Source organism: Columba livia, chromosome 18 (assembly GCF_036013475.1).
Source record: "Columba livia isolate bColLiv1 breed racing homer chromosome 18, bColLiv1.pat.W.v2, whole genome shotgun sequence".
NCBI lineage: Eukaryota > Metazoa > Chordata > Aves > Columbiformes > Columbidae > Columba > Columba livia.
Genome location: NC_088619.1, coordinates 13,483,028 through 13,506,078, shown reverse-complemented (window position 1 = coordinate 13,506,078; position 23,051 = coordinate 13,483,028). Strand labels below are relative to the sequence as shown.

At 66.4% G+C, this 23,051-nt stretch overlaps 1 protein-coding gene across 21 annotated transcripts in view; it reads right to left on the bottom strand.

Moving 5' to 3' along the window:
* Positions 1 to 23,051, bottom strand: part of RBFOX3 (RNA binding fox-1 homolog 3) — a 130,828-nt gene that overhangs the window by 6,729 nt on the left and 101,048 nt on the right. For 7 of the 21 annotated variants that reach the window (XM_065034229.1, XM_065034246.1, XM_065034228.1 and 4 more), the window contains 4 exons: positions 13,526 to 13,858; positions 1,568 to 1,813; positions 766 to 903; positions 247 to 300 (listed from right to left, as the gene is read on the bottom strand). In XM_065034229.1, the coding sequence (XP_064890301.1) occupies positions 247 to 300; positions 766 to 903; positions 1,568 to 1,813; positions 13,526 to 13,627 (540 nt within the window). In that variant the 5' untranslated portion in view covers positions 13,628 to 13,858. Of the gene's footprint in view, positions 1 to 246; positions 301 to 765; positions 904 to 1,567; positions 1,814 to 13,525; positions 13,859 to 14,221; positions 23,039 to 23,051 lie in introns of those variants that run through there. The other 14 variants (XM_065034248.1, XM_065034241.1, XM_065034240.1 and 11 more) reach the window with 6 other exon arrangements.

Sequence of the window (23,051 nt, the reverse complement as noted above, 5' to 3'; positions counted from 1 at the left end):
GTGAGCCCTCCCCTCCCCTCCCCTCCCCTCCCCTCCCTCCGGTGCTTGGGGCACAGGGGCCCTCGTGCCCCCTGGCCAGCACAGGGCAGCGGGACAGGGATGCCCCGACATAGGTCCACCCTGTGCCCGGGTCCTGCGGGGCAAGAGAGGAGGGGAGCGCAGGCAGAGGAGCCCCCAGGCGTCCCGGCTCCCCCGGCCCCCTCCCCGGAGCTCGCGGTAACAGTGCCAGCCACGGGCAGCACCCACCTTGGAGCCCCGCTCATTGAAAATGATCTCCACGTCCAGGATCTTCCCAAATTGCTGCAAGCAGAAAGAGCAGCAGAGTGAGCATGCACAGAGCCCCCGTCCCACGCCCAGGGCTGCCCTGGGGACCAGCGTGGGGCCCCTCAGCGCAGGCAGGGGAGAGCCCCATCTCGCCCAGGGCACCTGCTCCTCCAGCACTTGAGGAGCATCAACCCAAAATCTCACCAGTCTGCACCGCTCTGAATCCTAATGAGGGCAGGGAAGGGGACAAGGGGGGACACAAGGGCTCTGTGTCACTTCCCCTCCATGCATGGGCCTTGGTCCAACAGCCCAGCTGTTAATGAGGGTGCAGATCCTGCAAACCCTGGCTCCCAGCCGGCCGTGGCGCGGAGGTGCCCGGGCACCCCAGGGCTGGGCAGGACAGGCCCTGGGGACGGGATGGTACTGGGGTCCCCGCGGTGTCACAGGGCAGCGCTGAGCTGAGAGCAGGGAACGTGGGTGGGGGGGCAGTGCCGGACTCACCCCGAACATTTGCCGCAGGTCGGGGTCCCGGAATCGGAAGGGGATGTTGGAGACATGTAACCTCTTGGGCTGCTGCTTGTCTGTGGTGTCTGAGGAGTGTAGCTGCTGGCTCTCTGTCTGTGCCGCCTCGTCTGTCTGCTGCAGGAAGCACCGCCGGCCATCAGCCCCCACCGTGCCAGCCCCGTGTCCCCCGGCGGGGCCCGGGCACAGGGACTGTCCCCCTCCCCACTAAGGGAGGGGCGCAGGGGGGGGTCTTGGCGCTACCTGCACCGCCCCGCACAGACCGGTGAGCTGGGGGGGTGCGGGAGGGGATCTCCGCCTGTGGGGAGGTGGGGAACCCCCAGCCTGGGGAACCCACCCATGGGGTTGGGGCATCACCCACCCCAGTGTGGTGCCAGGAACTGGGGGCTGAGCGTGGCGGGGCACAGAGCACACCCCAGGGACAGGGGTGACCCACTGCAGAGAGCCAGCCAGCACTGGGTGGCCTCGCATTGGCCTCTGCAACCCTGCTCAGCGCGGTGACATGGTGCCCGGAGACGGTGACAGCAGCACACAGGCTGCCAGAGCCCACACACGGGGTGGCTGCTGCCGTGCTGAGCTCAGCACGTTTCCCGGTGCTGTGTTACAACCAGAACGGAGCGATGTGGTGGGCTGGCAGCCAAGCAGGTAGATGACAAGGGATTAGAAATGGTGAGGGGGCTCTGAGGGGAGAGCCGGTGGCCGCAGCCCCCAGCCCGGCACTCCGTGGCATCGCGGCCAAACGGCACTGCTGCCCGTCCCCGGTGCTGCCGTCTTACGGTACCGTCTGCGTCCCTGCGATGGACTGTGTGCTGGCGTCGGTGCCCGGCTGCTCGGCGTGGCTCTGTGCTGGTGTGTAGAGGCTCATGGCGTGTTCCGCCACTGTGCTTTGCCCCGAGTAGTCCTGCGTGGGGTGGGGGTGCGGCGGCGCGAACTCTGCGGGGATCCCGTTCTGGGGGGGCGGGGGGTACTGGGCCGGGGGGTAGGGCTGAGCCATCGCGTCCGGCGGAGCCGTGGCGTCCTGGTTACCCTGCCGAGACAGCGGCACCAGCCCCCTCACCCACCGCCACCCCCAGGGTGAGACCTGCCCCGAGGCGGGGTCCTGGTCCCCACAACCAGCCCCAGGGCCCCCAGCACCGGCACTCCCCAGCTTTTGGTGTCCCCCCACCAAACCCTGCGCCGCCTCTGTGCCACGGCAGCTCCCGGCTCACACCACCTGCAGCTGAGCCCCCATCCTCTCCTGACAGAGCCCCGCGCACGGCTTAACTTGGGGAGCCAGCACATCGCCCTCTCCTCGGGGAGGGAAACCAGGGCAGCATCGCTCTGGAGGGCTGCACGGCACAGCGGTGGCAGCGAGGCTGGGGAGGCAGCGGGGAGAGAAGGGATGGTGATGGCTCCTTGGCAAACACCAGATAGGGATCAATTAACTGCTAAATATTTGATTAGGCCCTTTGCTCTAACGCAGCTGGCCTGGCCGCCCTGGTCAAATGAGGTGAGCTGCACCTGCGCTGGGGCTGAGGGCTGCCTGCTGCTGGGGGGCACAGGGTGTCAGTCTGTCCTGCACACCCACCCACCCACCATCCATCCACACAGCCCTGTGCACCCACAGACTCTGCCCCCTTGCACACGCGTGTGCTGCAGACACCCACCCGCCGCACAGACTCCCACCCGCCGCGGTGCCCGGCAGCAGCCCCCGCCGGCAGCGCCGCAGCCCCTCGGATGCTTTACAACCCGCCGCGGCAGCCTCTCGCCCATGAAATACATCTGTGGCTCAGCCCGTGGAGACAAGCTCCTTAATTGTGTGTGCGGTCGATTTATGGTGCGGGGGCTGGCGGGGGGGCTGGGGGAGCCGCGCTGCCAGCCAGTGTCCCCAGCCGGCAAGGCCGTCGCACCTGCGAGGGAGGCAGCAGAGCCTGCACCGGCGGCACAGCAGGGACCACATGCGAACCCAGCGTGAATAATCCCACTCCAGATCTGCAAGTCACAGGCAGCCTCGCCAGCGCCTGCCCGTGCTGACTCAGCTGGCCGGGGACGCGCCAGCCAGTGCACCTGCCAGCGCGGCTGCCGGTGCTGCAGGACGGCGGGTCCCCCGGCACTGCCCCTGCGCTGGGCAGACGGGCAGCGCTTCCGCATCCCGTGGGCGCAAACCCCCCTCGTCGGCTGGAGGGGCCCACCCTGCGCTCAGCCTGGCTCCGCTGCCTGTGCCGGGAGCAGGCGGACACCAAACAGTCACAGCGCCACCCCCCCAGTGCCCGACGCTCCCTCCCGCGTGCCCAGAGCTGGCAGCAGGAGCAGCCGGCAGCGCTCTGCGCTGGACACTCGTCCTTGCTGTCACCCCAGGCAGGATCAGCCACCGTCACTGTGGGGACGGGCACTGGTGCCCAGGCAGGAAGAGCCAGTGGGCAGGGGGACGCAGATGGGTGCCAGGGCAGGGACCATCCCCACCTGCCCAGGTCTTGGGCCCCGCTGGCTCCTCCCCAGCGCGTCCCGACAGCCGTGTTCATATCTGTTATTAATTAGGGCTGTCGCAGTGCTTGTCAGCCCGAGTATTATTTCATTCAGGGACCATTAGGTTCCCCTGTTTCGCTGTCGCTGGTGCTGCAGAGGCGCAGATCTACAGCTGCAAGCGCTGCCCGGCCGTCCCCACACGGAGACCAGGGCCCCGCGGGAGGGGGACAGCGACAGCTTTGGCTGCGCGATGCTCACTGATGTCAAGGGGAAGAGCCGCTGCTCGGCTCCGCAGCCCATGCTGCCTGCGCTGCCTGCCTCCTCCCCTGCCCGCTGCTCCAGGCTGCGCTGTGCGAAAGCCCCATCCCGGGCAGCCCTGGGGCCCCTCTGCTCCCCCCGGGAGAGCTACAGGAGCCCCGGCCCCACGGCTGCCCCTTCCCCGGGTCCCTTCCTGCACTGAGTTCCCATGGGGTCCTGGGGACCCACCTCTGCACCCCAAGGGAGGCAGCCAGACAGCACCAGCCTGCACCCGGTGCTCCCAGCCTGGGGCGCTCCATGTTCGGGGTGCGCGGCCATGCGGGGAGCCCGTGGCACAGTGCCATCCCACGGGTGCCAGGGACAGGGCTGTGACAGGTATCCCTGCTCACACAATTCACACGGGGGATGCTTCTGTGCGGCGCTTTGTGGGGCAGCTTCCTGCACTTACATTACAAGAAATTCTGATTACTAATGGCCCATGGCCCTGATTTAGTAAATGAGACAGAAGATTAGCGTGGTGCCCAAGACTGAGCATGGAGCAAAGCTGGCAGTACCAAACATGGCACAGGGGGTGCGAGCAGCACCCTGTCACCCGTGCTGCCCGGTGGGACACCAGCAGGGCTGCAGCACAGCCCTGTGCCAAAACACCGCGGCCCCAGGGACAGCGCAGAGGCTGGGACAGGGAGCCGAGGCCTTCGCTGCCGAGGGGAGAAGCTGCTCCGGGCAGCGCGGCACGCACTGCTGCGTCCCACAGGCTGGCGGGGGTCCCGCTGCCTCCCGGCTTCTTGGCACAGCACCGCACCGAGGGGCCCGCGGTGCCGGAGCCCCGGGGAGCAGCTCCGCTCAGCTGGGTGCAGGACGGAGCTCCCGGAGCTGTGGGACCCGCGGGTCCCCTGTGCAGCGTCCCCTGCCCAGCGCACGGCTCAGCCCGCGCCGCCAGCCCCGCACAGCGGCTGCCGCAGCAGGCAGGGGGTGGAGATCATCTTTAGCTGATTAAATGTCCCTCATTAACGAGTTTCTTTAATTAATGAAGTTTTTTTGTTTGCTCCACTTGCTTTCTCCCCACCGCACTCTGCCTCCTCAGCACAATCCAGGCCATTTCCTTTCAAGTCATTTAGCGCGTGGGGCCGGTTCCTGCCGACGCCGCACTTCGGTGATTGTGCCTGTCAGCTCAGGGCTGACGACGCCATTTTTAACATTTGCTCCTTTTTAAGAAAATCACACACCAGGAGCCCCCGAATGCAGAGGACAAGTCCGAGCAATTAGCCGAGCGCAGAGCACCCGCACTAACGAGCAGGCACCCGCGATGTGCCACCACACCTTGCCCACGGTGGGTGTCCTGCCGGCACGGTGCGGAGGTGTCATGTGCCAGCTCTGAGTTATCAACCGCTCATGAGCAACTGTCACCCGTTGCCACCCACCTCCAGCCACAGACAGGCAGCTTGGTGGCCCCACGGTGGCTCCCCCGGGCCAGGCAGCCGTGCCCCGCTCAGCCGCACCACGGTCACGAGTCACACCCAGGTGGCGGCCGGGCCTGGAGCTGCTCCCCTCCCGGCAACCCCGCGGCCGCCACAAACATGCCCAGAGTTTCCTCCAGAAGCCTCACGGCCACCCTGCCACGTCAGCCCACCCCGCTCTGCCTCGGCCCGGGCAGCCCCAGCACAGCACCCGAGGAGGCCGCTCGAGCTCCTCCAAGCTGCAAAGCCTCCGCAGGCAGCACATCCCGCGGGAGCGCTGGCAGCGAGGGCGGCTCCTGCGCCCGGCCCGGCTCCCGCCTGCATCCCCTCGCCGCACCGACAGCACCAGGTCAGAGCCCCGCTCGGAGACGGGTGCTGAGCATTCCCCAAGGGCTCCCCAGCCACTGCTGTGCCCGCGCCGGGGCGGCCGCTCGCCACTGCGGCAGCTGCGCAGGTGCCGCCGTGGTGGGACCCGCCTGCGCGGGCACGGACCGGGGGGCGGGCAGGGACCGGAGCTGCGCAGCCACGCTGTGCTGCACCCGGTGGCAGAGATGGGCTCGGCAAATGCCTTGGGGGCAGCAGGAGGGCCCAGGTGCCACGCGGCTGTGCCGTCACCGCGGGCTGCCACAAGGCCATGCCCTGCACGGCTCATCTGCGTGACAGCCACGGCATCCTCCCTTCGTTCTGACCACTCGCTCATGCTAATGACTGTCAACATGAAACAGAGGCCGTGAAGGGGAAGAAAATTACTCCCTGAAAAGGAATTGACTGATCCCCGTCATTTCTCACAGAATCACTGACCTGTGAATATTTCATTACCCAAAAAGCTGCGCCATCCATACCAAGCAGCACCATCCCCGAGCAGGCACCAGCCAGAGCCCCAGGCTGCGGTGGGGCGGGGGTCGGGGTGCTCGCTGCAGGGACGCCCCCAGCCCTGCTCGCCCCAGGGCCCGGCGGGAGCTGGCAGCAGGTCGCGCTTCCTCCCCAGGACGGGGCCACCACGGTCCCTCAGAGAGCTGGGGGGACACGGGGGGCGGCCCCTGGGCAGCGCGGTGGAAGGCGAGGAGCTGCGGGGGCCGGAGGCAGCAGCCGCCACGTTTAACGTCTTCATTCCCGGGGAGGCGGGGGGCCAGAGCATCCACCCGGGATCCTGAGCGGGAGCTCCACGGGGCGCGGGCAGGACCCCACGGGCATGAGTGACAGCTCAGGGCAGGCGGCTGGTGTGGGAAAAGACCATTTCTCCGGGCTGTCCTGGCACCTTCTGCCCCCAAACCCTGTGAGAGGGCAGCTGCCGGGCAGCAGGGCTGGTTCCTGCCCTCGGCCTGGGGTCCCGGCACAGCCCAGCCGCCCGCGGTGCCAGGGAGGGAGGACGCGGCAGCAGCAGCCACGCGATACCCAGCAGGAGTGGGAATGAGATGCCAGCCTGGGCGCTGGGCACAGACCTGCCTGCGTGTCCCTGTCACCGCCGGCACGGGGCAGGGGGCAGCACGGCCCGGCCCCGGCTCCCGGCTCTGCCAGCCGGAAACTTTGGAGCTGAGACTGCATGAAATATTCATGAAGTAAATGGTGCAATTTCATCTGCATTCAGCCAACTTCATGTATATTTTAGAGTATTATGAAATGATAACGTTGTGTAACTGAGGCGAGACAGGGGTGCTTGGGGGTGCTCCTGGCTGCCCCCCGCGTGCGCACGGCCGACACCTCCCAAGCTCGCATGTACCTGCGCTGCTGTGCTGGGCAGGGACTGGGCAGCACCACCGCCAGGATCAGGCCCACAGTGAGCAGGAGGACCGCGGCTCCAGGACATGCAGCGTTCTCCTTCCTGAGCAGGGCCTGGCAAAGCCAGCGCTGCCAGGCTCACCCGCAGCAGCCCGGGCCCCAGGCAGCTGCTGCTGAAGGTGGCCGGCAGGCCGGCTCCCCCGGCACGGCTCTTCCAGGCACGCCAGAAAAACACAGACCTGGCGGATACAGCGTTGGCTGCGATTCTCAGCAACGCTCGGTCCTCAACAGCCACCAAAGGGTCTGGGACAGGCAGGCACATGAGGCACAAGCTTGGCTGCAGCCCTGGGCACAGGGACGGGCTGGAGAGGACCTGAGTCCCCTGCAGCGCCCACCTGAGCCACCTGCTCCTCCTGAGCCCCGCAGACCCCGCAGCACCCGGCACAGGGACTCATGCGCCCCACGCTGTGCGCACCGGGGCGAGCCACCGCGCTGGAGGCCGGCGCATGGCCGTGCCAGCAGTCCCGGGGCAGCCGCAGCCAGGCACAGGCTGAGCTCTGGAGAGTGGCGGCTGCTCGGGGAGAGGCCGAGGGCACCTTGTCCCTAGTGCAACCAGAGCGAGGGGCGCAGGGGGGCCCTGGAGGGGACAGCGTGTCCCAGCCCGCAGGTCCCAGCTGCGGCACACCGGTGGCCGTCACAGCCCAGAGCGCCCAAGACACAGCGAGCAGCAGGACGAACGGCCAGGTCTGCTGGCCTCACCATCCCTGTGAGCACCGCGCCGGCTCCAGCCGCCACCCCACACCTGCCCCATGGCCACAGGTCCCTGAGGAGCCGGCGAGCACTGCCCGGGCCCTGGCCCACTCCTGCAAAGCCCCCCAGGAGCCCACCCCCAGCCCTGTCACCATCACCTCACCACGCACACGCTCGCCCCGGCCACTGCGGGTGCTGGGGAACCACGGACCCACCTGTGCGCCCGGACAAGCCCTCTCACGCAGCCCTCTCTAATAGGCAGCGAGGAGCATAATTTTTCCTCTAATTACATATTCAGCACTTCTGAGAAAATGAGATTTTGGTAATTCAATTGGACTGAGAAGCAGGGCTATAATAAAATGAAATTTGTAACAATCGCGCAGTTAAATTAGTTAAATGGAGAGGAAGGAGCTGTGGAAAATTGACCCCTCGATCTCCTAAAGACTAATCAGACATTTGAACCGGGTTGTGCTAACAAAGCCCCTGGGGTGTTGCGGCAGCAGAGCGAGGGGGAAACTGGAGATGCCGCAAGGGAAGAGCTGGAAAGCAGCCGGGACCGCGCGGTGCCGTGGAGGGAACCCCCTGCTCCAGGCCCGGGACAGGACGGGTGCGTGGGGAGGGTACTGGGACGTGACGTGGCACTGGCCATCACGGCCACCATGGCCGCTGTCCCCAGACACGGGTCCCATCCTTGCCAGGCACCGGGGCACGATGGTGCACAGACGATGGTGAGTGGACCGCAGGGCCGTGGGCAGCCGTGCCCTGCAGTGGGACCAGCCCTGAGTGGGGACGGCCACCGCAAGGACGGCAGGACGGGGACCACGCCGGGCAGGCTGGTGGGGACAGGGCATCCTGCGAGCTGGAGGGGCTCTGCAGCAGGTACAAACTAATTAGCCTCAATATTTATCTTGTTGTTCGTCTCTTTTATTTTTTCATGGGAAAGAAAGGGAGAAAGAGATGAGTTTCTCATTTGCAAGTTAATTAGTCTAATTAGCTCTAATTAAGAGCTCCCCACACAATGCAGATCACAACTAAGCTGCCACTGCCGCCTGCTTCCGCTCTTCTCTCCCCATTTTTGATTTTTGCAAGAGCTGTTGGAAGGCTGCGGCCAGAGCCGGGGGGGACATGGCGAGCACAGCCGGGAGGGGACGCGGGACCCTCCAGAATGGGGCTGCCCCCCGGGGTCCCTGTCCCGGAGCCAGAGCTCAGCATGGCCCCGACCCCCCGGCCTGAGCTCCAGCCCCACCAGCACATGTCCCAACCGCATCCCCGGCCAGCCTGGGTGACAGGATGGGGACAGGAATCTACCAGTAAACAGCAGCCTCACCCAGACCCGAAATCCACCGAAGGGGTGTCCCCAGCTGAGGCAGCCCCGCGGGACACCGGGAGCAGCGCGGTCCCCAGCACAACGCCCAGCGCGGAGCAGGGGGAGCGAGCGGACGAGGCAGGATGGGGTGCACGGGGAGCCAAGCCCAGTGCTCTGCCACGGGGCTTCTCTGCTGTGTCACCTCGTCACCACCGGTCCCCTCCTCTCGGCTCTGCCGCGGCTCAGCTGGAGGGGCAGGCGATCGTGGGGGGCACAGGGTGAGGAGCCGGGGGCCAGGCGGTGTGTGTGCCCCCCGCGCTGCCGGGGATGAGCTGCCGCGGGTGCCGGGAGCCGCAGCAATCATGTCAGCTTATGTGTAATTTTCTCCTCGGGTAACACGGGCGGTGAGGGATTGCTGCTCGAGACAGGGAAAATCATGACAAAGTGCCACAAGCTCTGCACTCGGGTAAGGGGAGCGGGAGCAGCCAGACCTGCCCCCACCCCGGGGCCAGCACCCCACAGCCCGCAGCGAGCCCACCGCCAGCGCGGCCCTGCCGGCATGCACCGGCCACGGGACCCGGTGCGCACACGGCCACCCTGGCTCTGCCGACACGCTCCAGCCCAGCATCCATCGCAAGGCGGTGGGAGCGCTCCTGGGACTGCGGCACGGCAGCCCCGGCGCTCTGACCGAGGGGAATGGCTGACACCCTGAGAGTGGGAGCGGGACCCGGCTCTGCAGGCGCTGACCCCGACAGCTCCCCAAAGCGCCACCTTCCCGGCAGCACCAGCGCTGCTCCCGGCGCCGTCCCCGCAACCTGCCTCCTGCGGCCAGCTCCCCTCCCAGCGCTCGCCTCGCTCGGTGCAATGGGCGATGGCTGCCAGGGAGTTCAATCCAGAAGAGCTGCTCACACGGGCCGCGGCCCGTCCTGCCGATGCTGCGCAAAGCCCGTTCGCAAGGTCCATGCCGCGCAGCCAGAATGCGAAGGCTGCTGGGGTGGGGACACCGGAGCTGGTCACCACTCCGGAAGGTGCCAGGGGGACAAACCTGGAGCCGTTCTGGGGCAGCGCAGGAAAATCTGGTTCCAAATGCACTCTCCTATGTGGCTGCTGGGCCTGGAGCAAGGGCGGCTGCGGCTCGGGGGAGCCGGCGTGGGCAGCGCCTGCTCTGCTCATCAGCCCTTCTGCTTTGTTAAACTGTGCCCCTCCACCGCCTGCGATGCCTCCAAGAATGATAGATACTAAATCTAATTTAATCTACTCATTCACCCATCACTATAGTACTAAAATAGGAATATACCTATAAAAAGAGCATCGCCAGGCAGTGTAGGCCTAAATTACAGCTAGAGCGGGAAAACCAGCTTTGCAAAGCTAAAATTAATGTCAGTGTTTTCAAGATATTAAAAAAAGGCAAACATGTTTTCTGCGGCTCTCAGGCCTGTCCTCGGCCACGCAAGCACGGTGGCCGCGGCAGCGCCGGCGCTCGGCCGCGCCGGAGTCACCACGCCGGGCGCCACAGCTCCGCAACGCGCGAGCAGCGTGAGAAACCAGCCTCGAAACGAACTCACTGGTGCAACATGCTACAATATTGCTCGGAATAGACTTGCTCCCTAAAAATATAATATGCTAAACTTGGCAGCAGCCCTTTTGGAAAGGAATTTTCCAAGCAGCCCACTGCAGAGGCTGTTTCCCCCTCGGCTGAGCGGTGCAGCCGCAGGCACCGGGACGCCCCCAGGGCAGAGGGCGGGGGCCTCTTGGTGGCAGGTTCCAGCCCCCCTGCACATCAGCTCGAACCCACGTCCAGCCCCACACACATCCCGGGCTGTGCCGCACTCCAGCGCCGATGCCACGCACCAGGGTGCAGGTCTGTTCCAGGTCAGCACTGTGCCTTGTCCTGGAGCAATTAGCTGCTTGCTTATAATTACAGCAGTAGCACCTTTAAGCAGCAGCTGATTCCTCTGTCAATGAAATGCAGCACCAAAGTCTCCCTGTGCACCCAGGTCCTTGCTGAGCAAGAGCTACACATTACCCTGAGGCCCACGGCTCCTGCGGCGGGAGCGGGGCGCTGCACCCCATGGAGCGCAGGGACCCACGGCTCCTGCGGCGGGAGCGGGGCGCTGCACCCCATGGAGCGCAGGGACCCACGGCTCCTGCGGCGGGAGTGGGGCGCTGCACCCCATGGAGCGCGGGGAGCCACGGCTCCTGCGGCGGGAGCAGGGCGCTGCACAGCTGCACGGGAGCTGAGCTGAGTGAGCTGCCAGGCGCCCGCAGCAGCCGGGGTGAGCCCTTTGCGCTGCCGGAGCCCGGCAGCTGCTGGACCTTCCCTGTGCTGGGCTGACTGAAGTTTTGCAGACAACTTCATTTCTCGGTCATTCCTTCAGATGCTGGCACTGTCACAAGTGCCGGGCTGGGGAGCTGCAGCTTCTCAGAACAAACACGGCAAACGCCAGCAGGCTCCCCGTGGGACATCCGCCTCCCTACATACACACATACTCCAGCCATGGAACCGTAACCAGGGGTCTAAACCGAGCCCCCCAGACCCCACACCACACACCCTCTGGGCTGGCCGGAGAGCGCCGGGTGAGCACGTGCGGATGGCGGAGGCAGCATCGCTCCGTGGGCTCCTCCAGCCGGGGGCTCAAGGTGTGTGGATCCAAAACCCAGAGCGCACTGGGGCTGAAGTGCTGCAGAGCCAATCCCACGCGCCAGGCAGGCCTGTGGCTCAGCCGGGCAGGACGAGGAGTGGGCAGCAGCACCATGGACCCCATCCCCGTGTGACAGCCACCGGTGACGTCCCTCTGCCCGACACCTCCTCGCGACACACACCAGGAACACCCCGTCCCGAGCGCTGGGTGCAGAACCTCAGCAAAGGGACCAGACCTGGGAAGAGGACAGAGACTTTGGCCTCCATCGCACTCACTGGCTGGGTGAAAATCCAACTGCAAACCTCCTAATAAACCCCTTGGGTCTGGCTCATGGGCCCAGTGCCACTGCCAAGGAGCAGGAGGCCCTGGGAGAGCAGGGAGGCAGAGACACCGAACACGAGGGTTGAATTAAACCGAACAGGGAACCAGGGAGGGAACCAGGAGCTGCTGGTGCACAGAGCCGTGCGTCGGGGCGAAGCTGCTCCTTCCCAGGGACCACAAACTGCACTGGTGCCCGGCCCGGCTGGGCCCGGCCGCCCTGCCGCCCGCAGCGCTGCCGTCCCCGCTGCTCCAGCCGCAGCCCCGGTGCCGGCAGCAGTGTGGCCGGTCCGTGCCGGGGTGTTCTGCCGGGAGGGCGGCACCACTGAGCCCTCGCAGGTGGCCGGGGCTGAAGGGATCCCGGGGGACAAGGGGATCTGGGGGACAAAGGGATCCTGGCTGAAGAAGGCATCTCCCATGGCGCCGCCTGCTCCAAAGGAGGCTCCGGGCCCCACGCCAGCTGCCAGTTCACAGCATCCATGTGCTCTCTTCAGAGGGACAGAAAACGTCCCTGGGGATGGGTAGAGGCTCAGGGACGGTTCCTGGTCAGTGCCAGACACGTCTGGGCAGCCGAGCAGCGGCCGTGGGGACCCCGGCACAGCCTGGGGAAGCCAAGACCGAAATGCAGCCCAGCCCCAGCTCTCCCCGGCCTGTGCCTGCAGGAGGGCGCAATAAATCACGCACCCGGCTGGGCCGGCCTCTGCAGCAGCCCCTGCGCGAGCCCCAGCCCCACGCACACGCCGCAGCCGCCGCTACACTTGTATAACCAGCGGCAGCACCGGCTTCGCCAGCCCCATCTCCAGCGTGGCAGATGGAGCGACCCTGGGCCTCGCTGTCCCCACCACCACAGCCACGCTCCGGCCACAAACCCGCTGGGATGCGGGCGACGGACACCCCGCGGGACCAGAACGCTGCCCAGCCCTTCCCCGCTGGGCAGGAGGGTTTCACCCGCGCCGCCTGTCCTCGGCTGCCGGGTGAGCCGCGCAGGCCACGCCGAGCGCGCTGAGGATGCTATGAATTTTTAAACTCCTGAAAGCACAAATGGAGCGGTTTGCCTGGCTGGGAGACGGGATTTCCGATGCAGCAAAGAGGCTTTTGAAGAAATCGCTGTCTCTCCTGAGCAGTGCTTCCCCCGGGACGATGAGCCTGGGCGCCCGGCGCTGGGCGCAGCGCAGGACCCACAGCAGCCCCGCGGGGCAGCGTGCCCTGGCCAGAACTCAAGGACCAAACCGACGGCCTGGGGACCCTCTGGCCGGGCTGCCCGGTGCTGGGGCTCACCCAGACCCATCACCCCCCAGGTCTCTCTGCAGCACCTCCCTATCGACAGCGAGACAAACCCACACACGCTCAACCCCGTGGCCCGGCTGCAGACACGCATGACGCGATGGCACATGCACACACATACGTGCACATGCGTGTGCGTGCACAAGCTCATCACCTTCCCTTCTCCCCAGGGGCTGCTGAGGCCACACAGGAGCCTCACTCCTTCACCCGAGCATCCATCACCGCCAATCACCTCTGCCGGGCAGCAGCGCCGAGGCAGGGAACGTGCTGGCCCCGCGCCGGCAGCTCTGCTGCCGCACTGCCCGCGTCCCAGCCCGCTCCCCGGCCCCGGCCACGCTGCCAGTGCCTCGGCAGAGAAACCGGAGAAACCCCAAAGGAATCACAGCTGAGGACCGCGAGCTGCCACCATGGCAGAACTCGCTGGTGCTGCGGGGCCGGTGCCGGAGAGGCCCCACGGCCGGGCTGGAAGTGGTTAAGCTCTGACCCTCTGACCAGAGGAAACCGGCCAAAAACACGTGTGAACCGGAAAGCAAAAAAATCCCCTGGAGAGGGTGACTTACCTGTTGGAGGTAGAGGAAGGCTGGAGGGCAGGGGAGAGAGTGAGGAAGCATGCCTGAGTTGGAGACAAGGAGGCAGCCCGAGTTAGCCATGGAGCACAGCATGTGTCGACAGGTAGCCGTGAAGCTGCTTGCGGGTCCGTCCTCTTCCGCACAGCGCTATCCTCCTCTTCCCGGCTCGCCCCTCGGGCTCTCCCCTCCTCGGCCGGCCCTCCCGACCCCTCGGCGCGACTTAGGAGGGATTCATCGGCGGCAGGCCGGCCGCGCCGCGCGCCCCGGGAGCAGCGCTCGCCTGTTCACTTCGGTGCCATTAGACACTGGCACTGAGCGCACGGTCTGCAAAGGGTGTGTGTGAGCCAGAGCGGGAGAGAAAGGAAGGGGAGGAGGAAGGGAGAGAGGGCGAGGGAGCGAAATAAAAGGGGTGGGAGTTGGAGGAGGAGGGGGAGTCCCCTGTGCATTCAGACATCAAACAGAGCTCTGTATAAAATGAAGAGAATCCGTAATGACATGAGAACAGCTGATCCCGCACTTAACCCCTTCGCCGCCGCCGCTCGCAGATGGCTTCCCCGCCGCCCGGGCAGCCCCGCCGCAGCCCCGGCCACGCGCTGCCGCGCCGGGAAGCAGCCAGGCAGGATGGGGCCCGCCAGGCAGAACCGGCTCCCTTCCCAGCGCCAGCTCCCCAGGGAAGGAAGGTCTTACCGGGAGTTTCGGTGATGCAACGCGGGTGCCCCGGGAAGCCGTGCCGAGCAGCGGCACTTGCAGGCGCGCAGCCCCGCGATGGCAGCGGCTCGGCGGGCGGCGCGGGGCTCCCCGCACACACAGCCGCACACGTGCACACGCACCACGCCGAGCGCGGGGCGCGCGGGCGGGCCGGGCAGGGAGCCATGCAGCAGCCCAGCCCCGCCTCCCGAGCGGCACACACCTGCTCAGCCTGCAGCCCCGCACACACGCACCGCAGACACGCACCGCGGCGCAGGGCCGCAGCTCGCCGGCCTTCCCGACAGGAGCCGTGGCCCCGGCGCAGCCTGCACTCCCCGGGCACCGGCAGCTCAGCCCCCCAAGAGCAAAGCCGTGCAAGCCCCGGGCAGGGCTGGCTCCAGCCCCACCTGCCACCCCCAAGCACCCCGGGGTGACACAGAGCGCCCTGCCCCGTAACAGGGACCCTCTGTCCCGAGCCAGCAGCAGGCAGGGGATGGGCCTCCACGGAGCTCAAGAGGCATTTTTGCATTTAGGACTGGCCTGCCGGTGCCACCAGCGGCCCTGACACACCAGCACCACGCACACCTGCCACAGCTGCCCTGGCAATAGCCCGCACGCCGGGGCCTGCAGGGGACAGCCAGTGAGGCCACACGTGTGCTCATTCGGGTCTCCTGTCCCACCTCGCATGTCCTTCCATCGCAGCCCCACGGCAGCCCCAGCACCCTTGGGTGCCACAGAGCTGGTTTTGGCACAGGGGGTCCCTGCCCAGCACCCTGCACCGCTGGTGCTGCATCGCACCCAACTCCAGAGCCACGGCCAGCACCAAGGCAGCCGGGGCGGCATTGTGCTTGGGTATGTGGGAAACAAAACCTGGGCTCAGTTCAGTTTCCATCTTGGCCAAATGTGATGCACAAAGGCAGGTCTGTGCCAGCAGCTGCTGATGCTCCGTCTCTGCCGGAGCCTCCAGCACACGACCAGCCCTGTTTGGAGGCTGGGATTTTCCACAGTATCCCCAGACAGAGCGACATGCTGCAGTGTCCTGGTACACTCGCAGCAGTTCCCGTTTCTGCTGCAGACGCTCAACAGCAGCAGCATGTGGCACAGCCGGCCCGGAGCCACCCGCAGACCCGGCGGGAACAAACACCTCGGGAACAGCCACCCTGGAGAAGCGGCAGCGGCGGGAAGGGGCGCCAGCCCCCACGGGGTCCTGCTGCCGGGGTGACCGCGCTCCAAAGGGACCGCAAGGTGCCAAACGGGGGAGTGGATGCCGGGCTGGGGGAGGGTTTCTTCTCACCACCGCTCCACGATACCGAGAGTCCAAAGGAGTCTGGCAGTGACACTGGCTACCGACAGCACCCTCCGGCTGCCGCTCCCTGCGAGGAGCTGCAGTGAACCAACCCCTGTCCCACCATCACCGCTCACCCTCCAGCTCCCGAGGGACCCCCAAAGACCCCGGCGCTGCGGCCCGTCCTGCACATCTCGGTGCTCAGACCCCACGCTCCCCGCTCGCCTCCGGCTCCCCTTCCCCAGGGACTTCCCCGGCCCCGGTGCCGCGCTCTCCCTGTGGGCTCCATGTCTTCCCACCACCCCTCAGAGAGCTGTGGGGAGAGGGGCCCCACAGGCACCCCCGTGCACCCGAGCACCACACAGCACCCGGCACAGGACGCGGGACATCCCCAGGAGCCCTGTGCTGGTCTGGCCCCACCACAGCTCCTGCACTGCTACCGGATAGAGGTGAAAAGGGAAGGGCACGGCCCGACGCTCAGGGCTTGCGGTGCCCAAGCAAGCCAACCACGTGAGCCGGGAGCCAGCTCCAGGATGAGGTAATCTGCCCGTCCTCCCCCACGCCAGAGCCTGGCTCCAGGCAGGGTGACTCAAAGGTGCTCCTGGCTGGTGACAGTGCCACGAGCCCTGGCACAGCCAGCGCCAGCTGCCCGCGGCGCAGGGAGGTCCGGGCTGGCAGCCACGGGCTGGGCAGCCACCGCGCCCCGCCGGTGCAGCCCCTCTGCACCACTGCCCCCAGCGGGAACCGGCCCCGCTTCCCCAGGACACACAGCCCGGGGCGGGCGATCCAGCCGCAGCTCTGGGAGCTGAGCGGTGGAGTCTCCTCTCTCTCCCCTCCAGCCATCACCAACATCTGCTGGTCACAGAGCTGTCCTCATGGCAGCTCCCGTGGGACACCGGCATGGCTGAGATGTGCCAATCCGTCAGGCGGCTCCCCGGTAGGGGACACATCCCTGGTCACCACCGGCTGCTCCCACTTGCCTTGCTGCTCCCGGCTGTGCCGGCAGTGACACTGCGCTGCAGCCCCGGCCAATGGCAGTGGCGGTGGCACCAGGGCTGTGCCGGAGCAGCTCCACGGTGCCCAGCCCCGCCGAGCCGCAGCCCCGGAGGAGCCCCTCCAAAATTGAAATCTCCTGGAATGAAAGTTTATTTATCTGTTTAATTAAGATGTGTTCACCAGGCGCACAGACCCCGTTCCATCTGTCTCACTTACAACCGCGTCCCAGTAAAATTAAACCTAATAAATATCAGACGAAGGAAAGCAAAGGGCACATGTAAGATATATGATCAAAGGCAGAAGTTGCACAGGGCTGCAGTTCTAAGCGCATCTCTCTCTCTGCCCTTCGGGGCTGGGTTGGCGATGCGCTCCCCTGCGCAGGATGGGGCTGGCTTTCCTTCAAATCAGCACTATTTTCACTTTTTATTTATTTTAAATGAACCCTTGAGGGCTCCTTGGTTTTGTTTTCTGGAAGCAGGAGAACAGCACGGCACCAGGACCGGAGCGGCCTGGGCCAAACGCCACGTCCGGCCCCCAGCCCAGCCTTGCGTGGGTGCAGCAGGAAATCCCGGAGCGCAGCGCTCGGCCCCACCGGCACACCATGGTGTCCATGGACCTGCCGGGGATGCGCCATGGGCACGCACTGCACACCTGGGGGGGGCTGCAAACATCTGGTGTGTGACGGGGCCCCTGTGGTCCCGCGGGCACAGCCGCGGTGCGAGCTGGGAGAGCTGCCACACGGCGCTGCGGGCTGGCCACGGCGCAGCCGCCACCGCGAGGACCAGGGTCAGCCTGCGGTGCAGAACCAGTGGCCCCGCAGCACCCAGGGAGCGGGGCACCCGTCTAGTCCTCTCCTCCCACCCGCTCCAGAATGCCCCTAAGCCATGGCACTCATTAATTAAAAGCTCATTAGTAGTTAGTCATAGACATAAAGTGATTAGATGAAAGCGCTGATGGATTCGAGCTATCGTGAAACAAGGGGAAGGTGCCATGTGCCGTGCTGGCACAGACCAGGACAGCGAGAAGGGACCAGAGGTGACAGGTGAGAGCGCCAGGCGGGACTGGGCTGGGGACGCCTCTCCAGAGCGCGCCGGGCACCAGCGAGCAGGAGGAGCTGGTGGCTCCCAGGCAGGGTCCCCAACCGCAGGACCTGCCAGCACAGAACACCCCACACCAGCACAAACCACAGCGCTTCCTCCTGCCACCAGCATCGCCAGCCCCGCCGCACCACGGCAAACAGTCCGGCCAGCCCGGCTCGCACCGTCCCAGCACCACAGTCGCCCTGAATGGCCATGGCTGCCCTGAGTGCCCACAACTACCCTGAGTGCCCAGAGCCGCCCCGAATGCCCACAGCCGCCCATCTCCGGAGGCAGTCGAGCAGCCTCTCACAGCTCCCTGGTTTCTCGCCTCACCTCGCGGACACCCGTGTTTAACCGCAGGCACGGGGGCCATTGCGGGGCAGCCCTGCTGCGGCACAGGGGTGCCCGGGAGCACGGGGGGCGTTGGGGAGGATGCCCCAGCTCCCCAGGGACACCCGGTTAACTCCCTCCCACTCATCCCCGGCTCCTTCCTCCTCTTCTGGTGGCTCCTGGGGGATCACTGGAGCTCCCCTGACTCTGAACTTCCAAAGAAGCTGGAGATTGTACTGAAAATGTCCGCTCTGCACCTTCCCAGCGCCTGTGCTGCCACGGCCCCGGGGCTGCCACAGCGGCCGGGAGGTCACAGAGCCCAGGCAGGGGCAGCGGTGCCACCAGCACCTGGGTTTGACCTCACCAGGTGAGGAGACCCGACCGACACATGGCAAGTATCTGGGACAGCAGCTGTGGCAGCCAGGAGGGGAGCGGGAATGCAGAGCAAGCGCATGAAAGTTTAATGGGATCGAAGGAAAAACACCATCTCGCTGAAACTTTCCTCGCTGCCGCGGGGGGATGGGACGGGGATGAGGAGATGCTTCAACGCCCGTGCGGAGCCGCCAGCGCTGCGGGAGCAGCCGGGCCGGCCCGGGGCCAGCCCGCGGTGCACCCCACAAACACCTGTGCCGCAGCCGCCCCGCGGGATGCGCAAGCAGGGGAGCCGGTGTCCCCATCACCCGGCACGAGCAAACACGGCACCGGCCGTGCAGGAGCCCTGCGCTCGCCGCGGGACACGGGCAGCTCCCCGGTCACACGGTTCACACCTGTGTTGGGCAGGACAAGCAGGAACTTGTCACCGCAGCAGCGAGAGCGCGTGGCTGCTTCCCCTTCAGCCAGCGCGGCCCCGCCTGGAAAAACCTCCACTTGACAAAATATTTACATGAAATGGCAATTAGGCTCCCTAGATTTAACGAGAATGATCGTGCAGGCAGCAGAACTGTGGCAGAACTGATGCTGCCAAGCACCTCGAGCTCCTGGGCCGAGGGGGCAGCACCGGCAGGTGAAATGGCTGCACCGCGCTCGGCAGCACGCTGGCACCGGTGCTGCCAGGGCTGCTGCAGGGCCGGCGTGGGATGGAGGGTGATGCAGGAATGATGGAGGGTGACATGAGACATGACCAACTGCAAACGCCGCATTCCCAGAGCCACCCTGCCCTGAGATCAGCCCTGCTGCCCAACAAGGGGCTCCCAAGAAAACACCCCCCAGCCCCTGGGCGCCGGTGAGAGCAGGGGCGTGCGCGGCACTGCCGGTGCCGGACACCGGGACGAGGCAGAGGGGGAGCACTCTGGAAGGAGACACTCAATCCTCATTATAAGGCTTTTTAAATGCACAGACAGGATATTAGCGTTTAAACAGGCTCTAGGACTCCAGGGCAAACTTTAAAAATCATAATATTTATAGAACCGTCCTTCCACTCGCCCTACATGCTCTTTATTTCGCCTGCAATTACTGCTAATTTGAAGACATTCTGCTTTGGCATCTCAGCCTGTTGCAGTGCCGATTACCGAGCCACCCGCTGCCGCCCGCCACCGCAGGGCTCCCCGCAGCGGCCACGCGCCCGCCACGCAGGGAACCGAACCCTGCGCGACACACGGACACCCGCAGCGCCAGAAACGCCGCTCTGCTGGAGCAAAGCCCTCGCTGGCCCCGCTCCGGCAGCACCGGGGACGTTGCTGTGCCCCGCACGATGCCAAAACGCGGCCACCCTGGGTTTGCTGGCTGCGTGTGCTGCCCGGGATGGGGACGGGACACCCTGCGCGGTGCCCCCAGCTGCAAACGTGCTGCGGGGAGCGGCGCTCGGAGCTCCCAGGGGACAGGCACCGGGCACCGCTGCCCTGCAAGCCCACCCGGCGCCTACGGAGCCGCGGGCAGAAGCTCCAGAGCAGTTGCTTTCACAGCCATGGCGGCTCGATCCGTCCCTGGGCAGAATTAACGCCTGGCAGGAGAAGGTTCTGCGAGCCCCGATGGGCTCCTGACCGGCGGCTGCACCAACATCTCTCGTGACAAAGCACCTTACGCCTGAAAGCCACTCCCCTGAGAAACAATGAATTAGCGTTATCCTCCTCTGCCCCGTGAGCTCCTTTCCCCACATCCCCCTTCACACAGCTCTGTCTGCTCTGCTCCCCGGAGCACGTAACCCCCGTAACCGCGCAGCACTGCACGCTCCAAACCGCCTGAGCAGGGACCGCAGTGCCACAGTGGGACCGCGGGGTCCCCGCGGGGATCTCAGTGGCCTTGGCCACCGACTTCAAGCTTGAGATACAAGGCTGGAGCCTGCCCCGCAAGCAGCCTCCAGATCCTGGGTGGGCACCTGTGGAGGACAAACCCCTGGCGAGAGAGGCTGCTGTGCCCAGCAGCCCCCTCACCTCAGCACCCCGCGGGCAGCGCAGCCCCCGGGACCAGCTCTGGAGCCACCGCTCCCCGGCAGCAGAGACGCACCCGACCCCACGCAGCCGAGAGGGGACCAGGGCAGGGGGCTGTTTGTGTGCAGGTGAGGGGGCTGCTGCCTGCGGCCAGCACCGAGGGGCTCAGGGGGGCGGAGGGGAGGCAGGATGGGGGGCTGGGGCTGCCTGCGGGCAGGGACGAGGCCGCGGTGCCCAGGCAGAGCCTTGCCCGCCCTGCCCTGCCCCGCTCCTCCCCGATGCCCGGCCTGGCCTCCAGCATCACAGCCCGGCCCCTGCCCGCAAACCATGGGGCAGGCAGCACCGCATCCGAGAAGGAAAGGTCTCCCTGCCCGGCAGCTCAGCTGGGAAGTAACCACGGCAAAAAATACCCCCGAACCTGAGCAAAACCTCGGCAGAGAGGGAGGGGAAATGCCCGCTCTTGGTGGCGGTACCTACCCAAAAATACATCATCATCTCAGCAGCCGGGGGCTGCGGGGATCTAGGGGGTGCTCCCTGATGCTGGCTGCGCTGGGCGCCGCTCCTCCTCGGCGGGGCCGCTCCCCCGGCGCTCGCTGTCCGCTCCAGCGCCCGGGGCCAGCACGCTGGGTGCCCTGCGCTCACCTCCCTCCCGGCACGGCGCAGCCACTCACCGCAGGCCGCCGACCTTCAGAGCCGGCTGCCGGTGTCTGACATGCTGCCGCTGGGCTGGCTGGGGCAGCCCCGGGTGCACAGCCGGGCAGGGGCTTATTCACCCCAGAGAGAAAACGGGAGAGGGCGGGATAAAGCTGAAATCCTGTCTGGCGTCTTCAAGAGCAAAGGAAAGGGCGAGTGTGCAGGCGGAGCCGACCTGCTCCCCAGCTGGAGCACCCGGGGGGTCGGGGGCCAGGCTGGGCCTGGGGGGATCAGCGGCAGCGGGTGCGCTCCCGGCAGCGTGGGCTCCGCAGCGTGGGCTCCGCGCTGACACTCCGAGTAGATGATGTCCTGCCTCAGCATTTTTCAAGCTACCCTGTCAATAAGGGAACCGGCCGCTCTCGTGGTTAACCTGCGAGGTGCCAGCGGCTCCTGGCCCCCACGGCAGGCGGTGGTTTGCACAGCCGCCTGCTCCCCAGCCCTGCTCCGGGAGGCAGGGGTGCCCAGCGGGGTCCAGCAGGGGTGCTCAGCCGGGATCCGGCAGGCCGTGCTGGGAAGGGCTGTTGTGGGTTCTGGCATCCCCCCTTTGCAGGATGCGGCCAAGCTGTGGCCCGCAGGGGTCTGAGCCAGCAGCCCCCACTGCACATGTGTGGGAACACTGAGGACAGTCCCTGCACGAGCCACCTGCCCTGCAGCACGGGATGTGGCTGCCACGGTCTGCACAGGAAGGGCACCCAGAAGTCCCCACCAACACGGGGGCAGCGGCCACATCTTGAGCCCCCAGCACACCCTGGCAGATGCCGGCACAGACACCCCATCCCACAGGGGAGAGCCAGGGGACTGGCCAAGGTCCCACACGGGAGGCGAGCGGACAGGCAGGGGGTCCGCAGGGACCAGCGCTGCGTGGGCTCTGCCTGCAGCCAGCGCAGCGCGGCGGCTCGTGGGACCGGGGGCTCTGGGGGCGAGATGGGTCCCCCGGGGGAAAGAGCCCCCGGCAGTGCCGCTGGTCAGGCAGTAAATCTCCCGTCCTCCCGGGGCACCGCTCGGCACAGGAGCGCGAGGGGACCGTGTGCGCTGAACCAGGTGCGGGAGCAAGGGAATAAATAAGAATAAGGGAAGGTAGAGGAGCGAGAAGGGTGGCAGATCAGTCTCTGGGGCCCAGCTGGCTCTGACATCTCCAGCCCCGTAATCATATTCAAAGCAGAGCTGGGCTGAGGCATTTCTCCTCCAGCACAGCAATAAAAGAAAGCAACACTCTCAATAATTCAGCACCAGGAGAGGGTGATAAAGCAGAGGAGCCACCATTGCAGGTAGCCAAGGCGGGGGGGCTTCCCACTCCCTCTTATATCTTGGTGATCAAAACCCTCTCCTCTTTGTGCCCTGCAACCAGCCCCGGCCATGGCCCGAGGCCCCGCAGCCCGCAGGACCCACTCGCTGCTGCGCGGCCGCGCTGTGGGCGAGCACCAGGCGCAGAGGAGCCCGATGAGGCAGAACAAAACCCTCCATTGCCACACAGCCCAAAACCTGGGGTGTCACCAGCCGGGGGCAGCGCCGTCCCGGAGCCAGGGCAGGACAGGCATGGAGCAGCTCCCCAGCCCAGCTCTCCTCCCAGCGCTGTTCCACCTCCTCCTGCTCCAGCATCCCCAGCCCCGCAGCCACACGCCCCGAGGTGCAAACAGTGCCCGGTCACCCCTCAGCCACGTCCCGATCCCCCCATCCCAACCAGGCATCGGGGCCGCTCAGCCGCGGGACACCAACCCCACAGCTCCCGGGAGCCGCACAGCCAGACAGACAGCTAGCAACGTCAGCACACACAGACAGCTCACGGACACTGCAGCCCCCAGCCCTCCTCACCCGCGACTCCCGCCGCTCCTGTGACGTGTGCGCGGGGCTCGGTGCCTGGTGGGTGCCGGTGGCGGGGAGCGGGCAGCCTTCCCCCGGCACCCGGCCCGCGCCTGCTGGCCCCGGGAACGGAGGTGCTGCCCTGTCCCCCCGGCCCGCGCAGCTCGGCGGCAGCGCCCACCGCCTGCCCCACACATGCAGGGGTCAGCATGCAGCTTTTAGCGGGGACCCCACAGGGACCCCGGGCCCCGCGAGCCACCGCCCCAGCACAGCCCTCACCA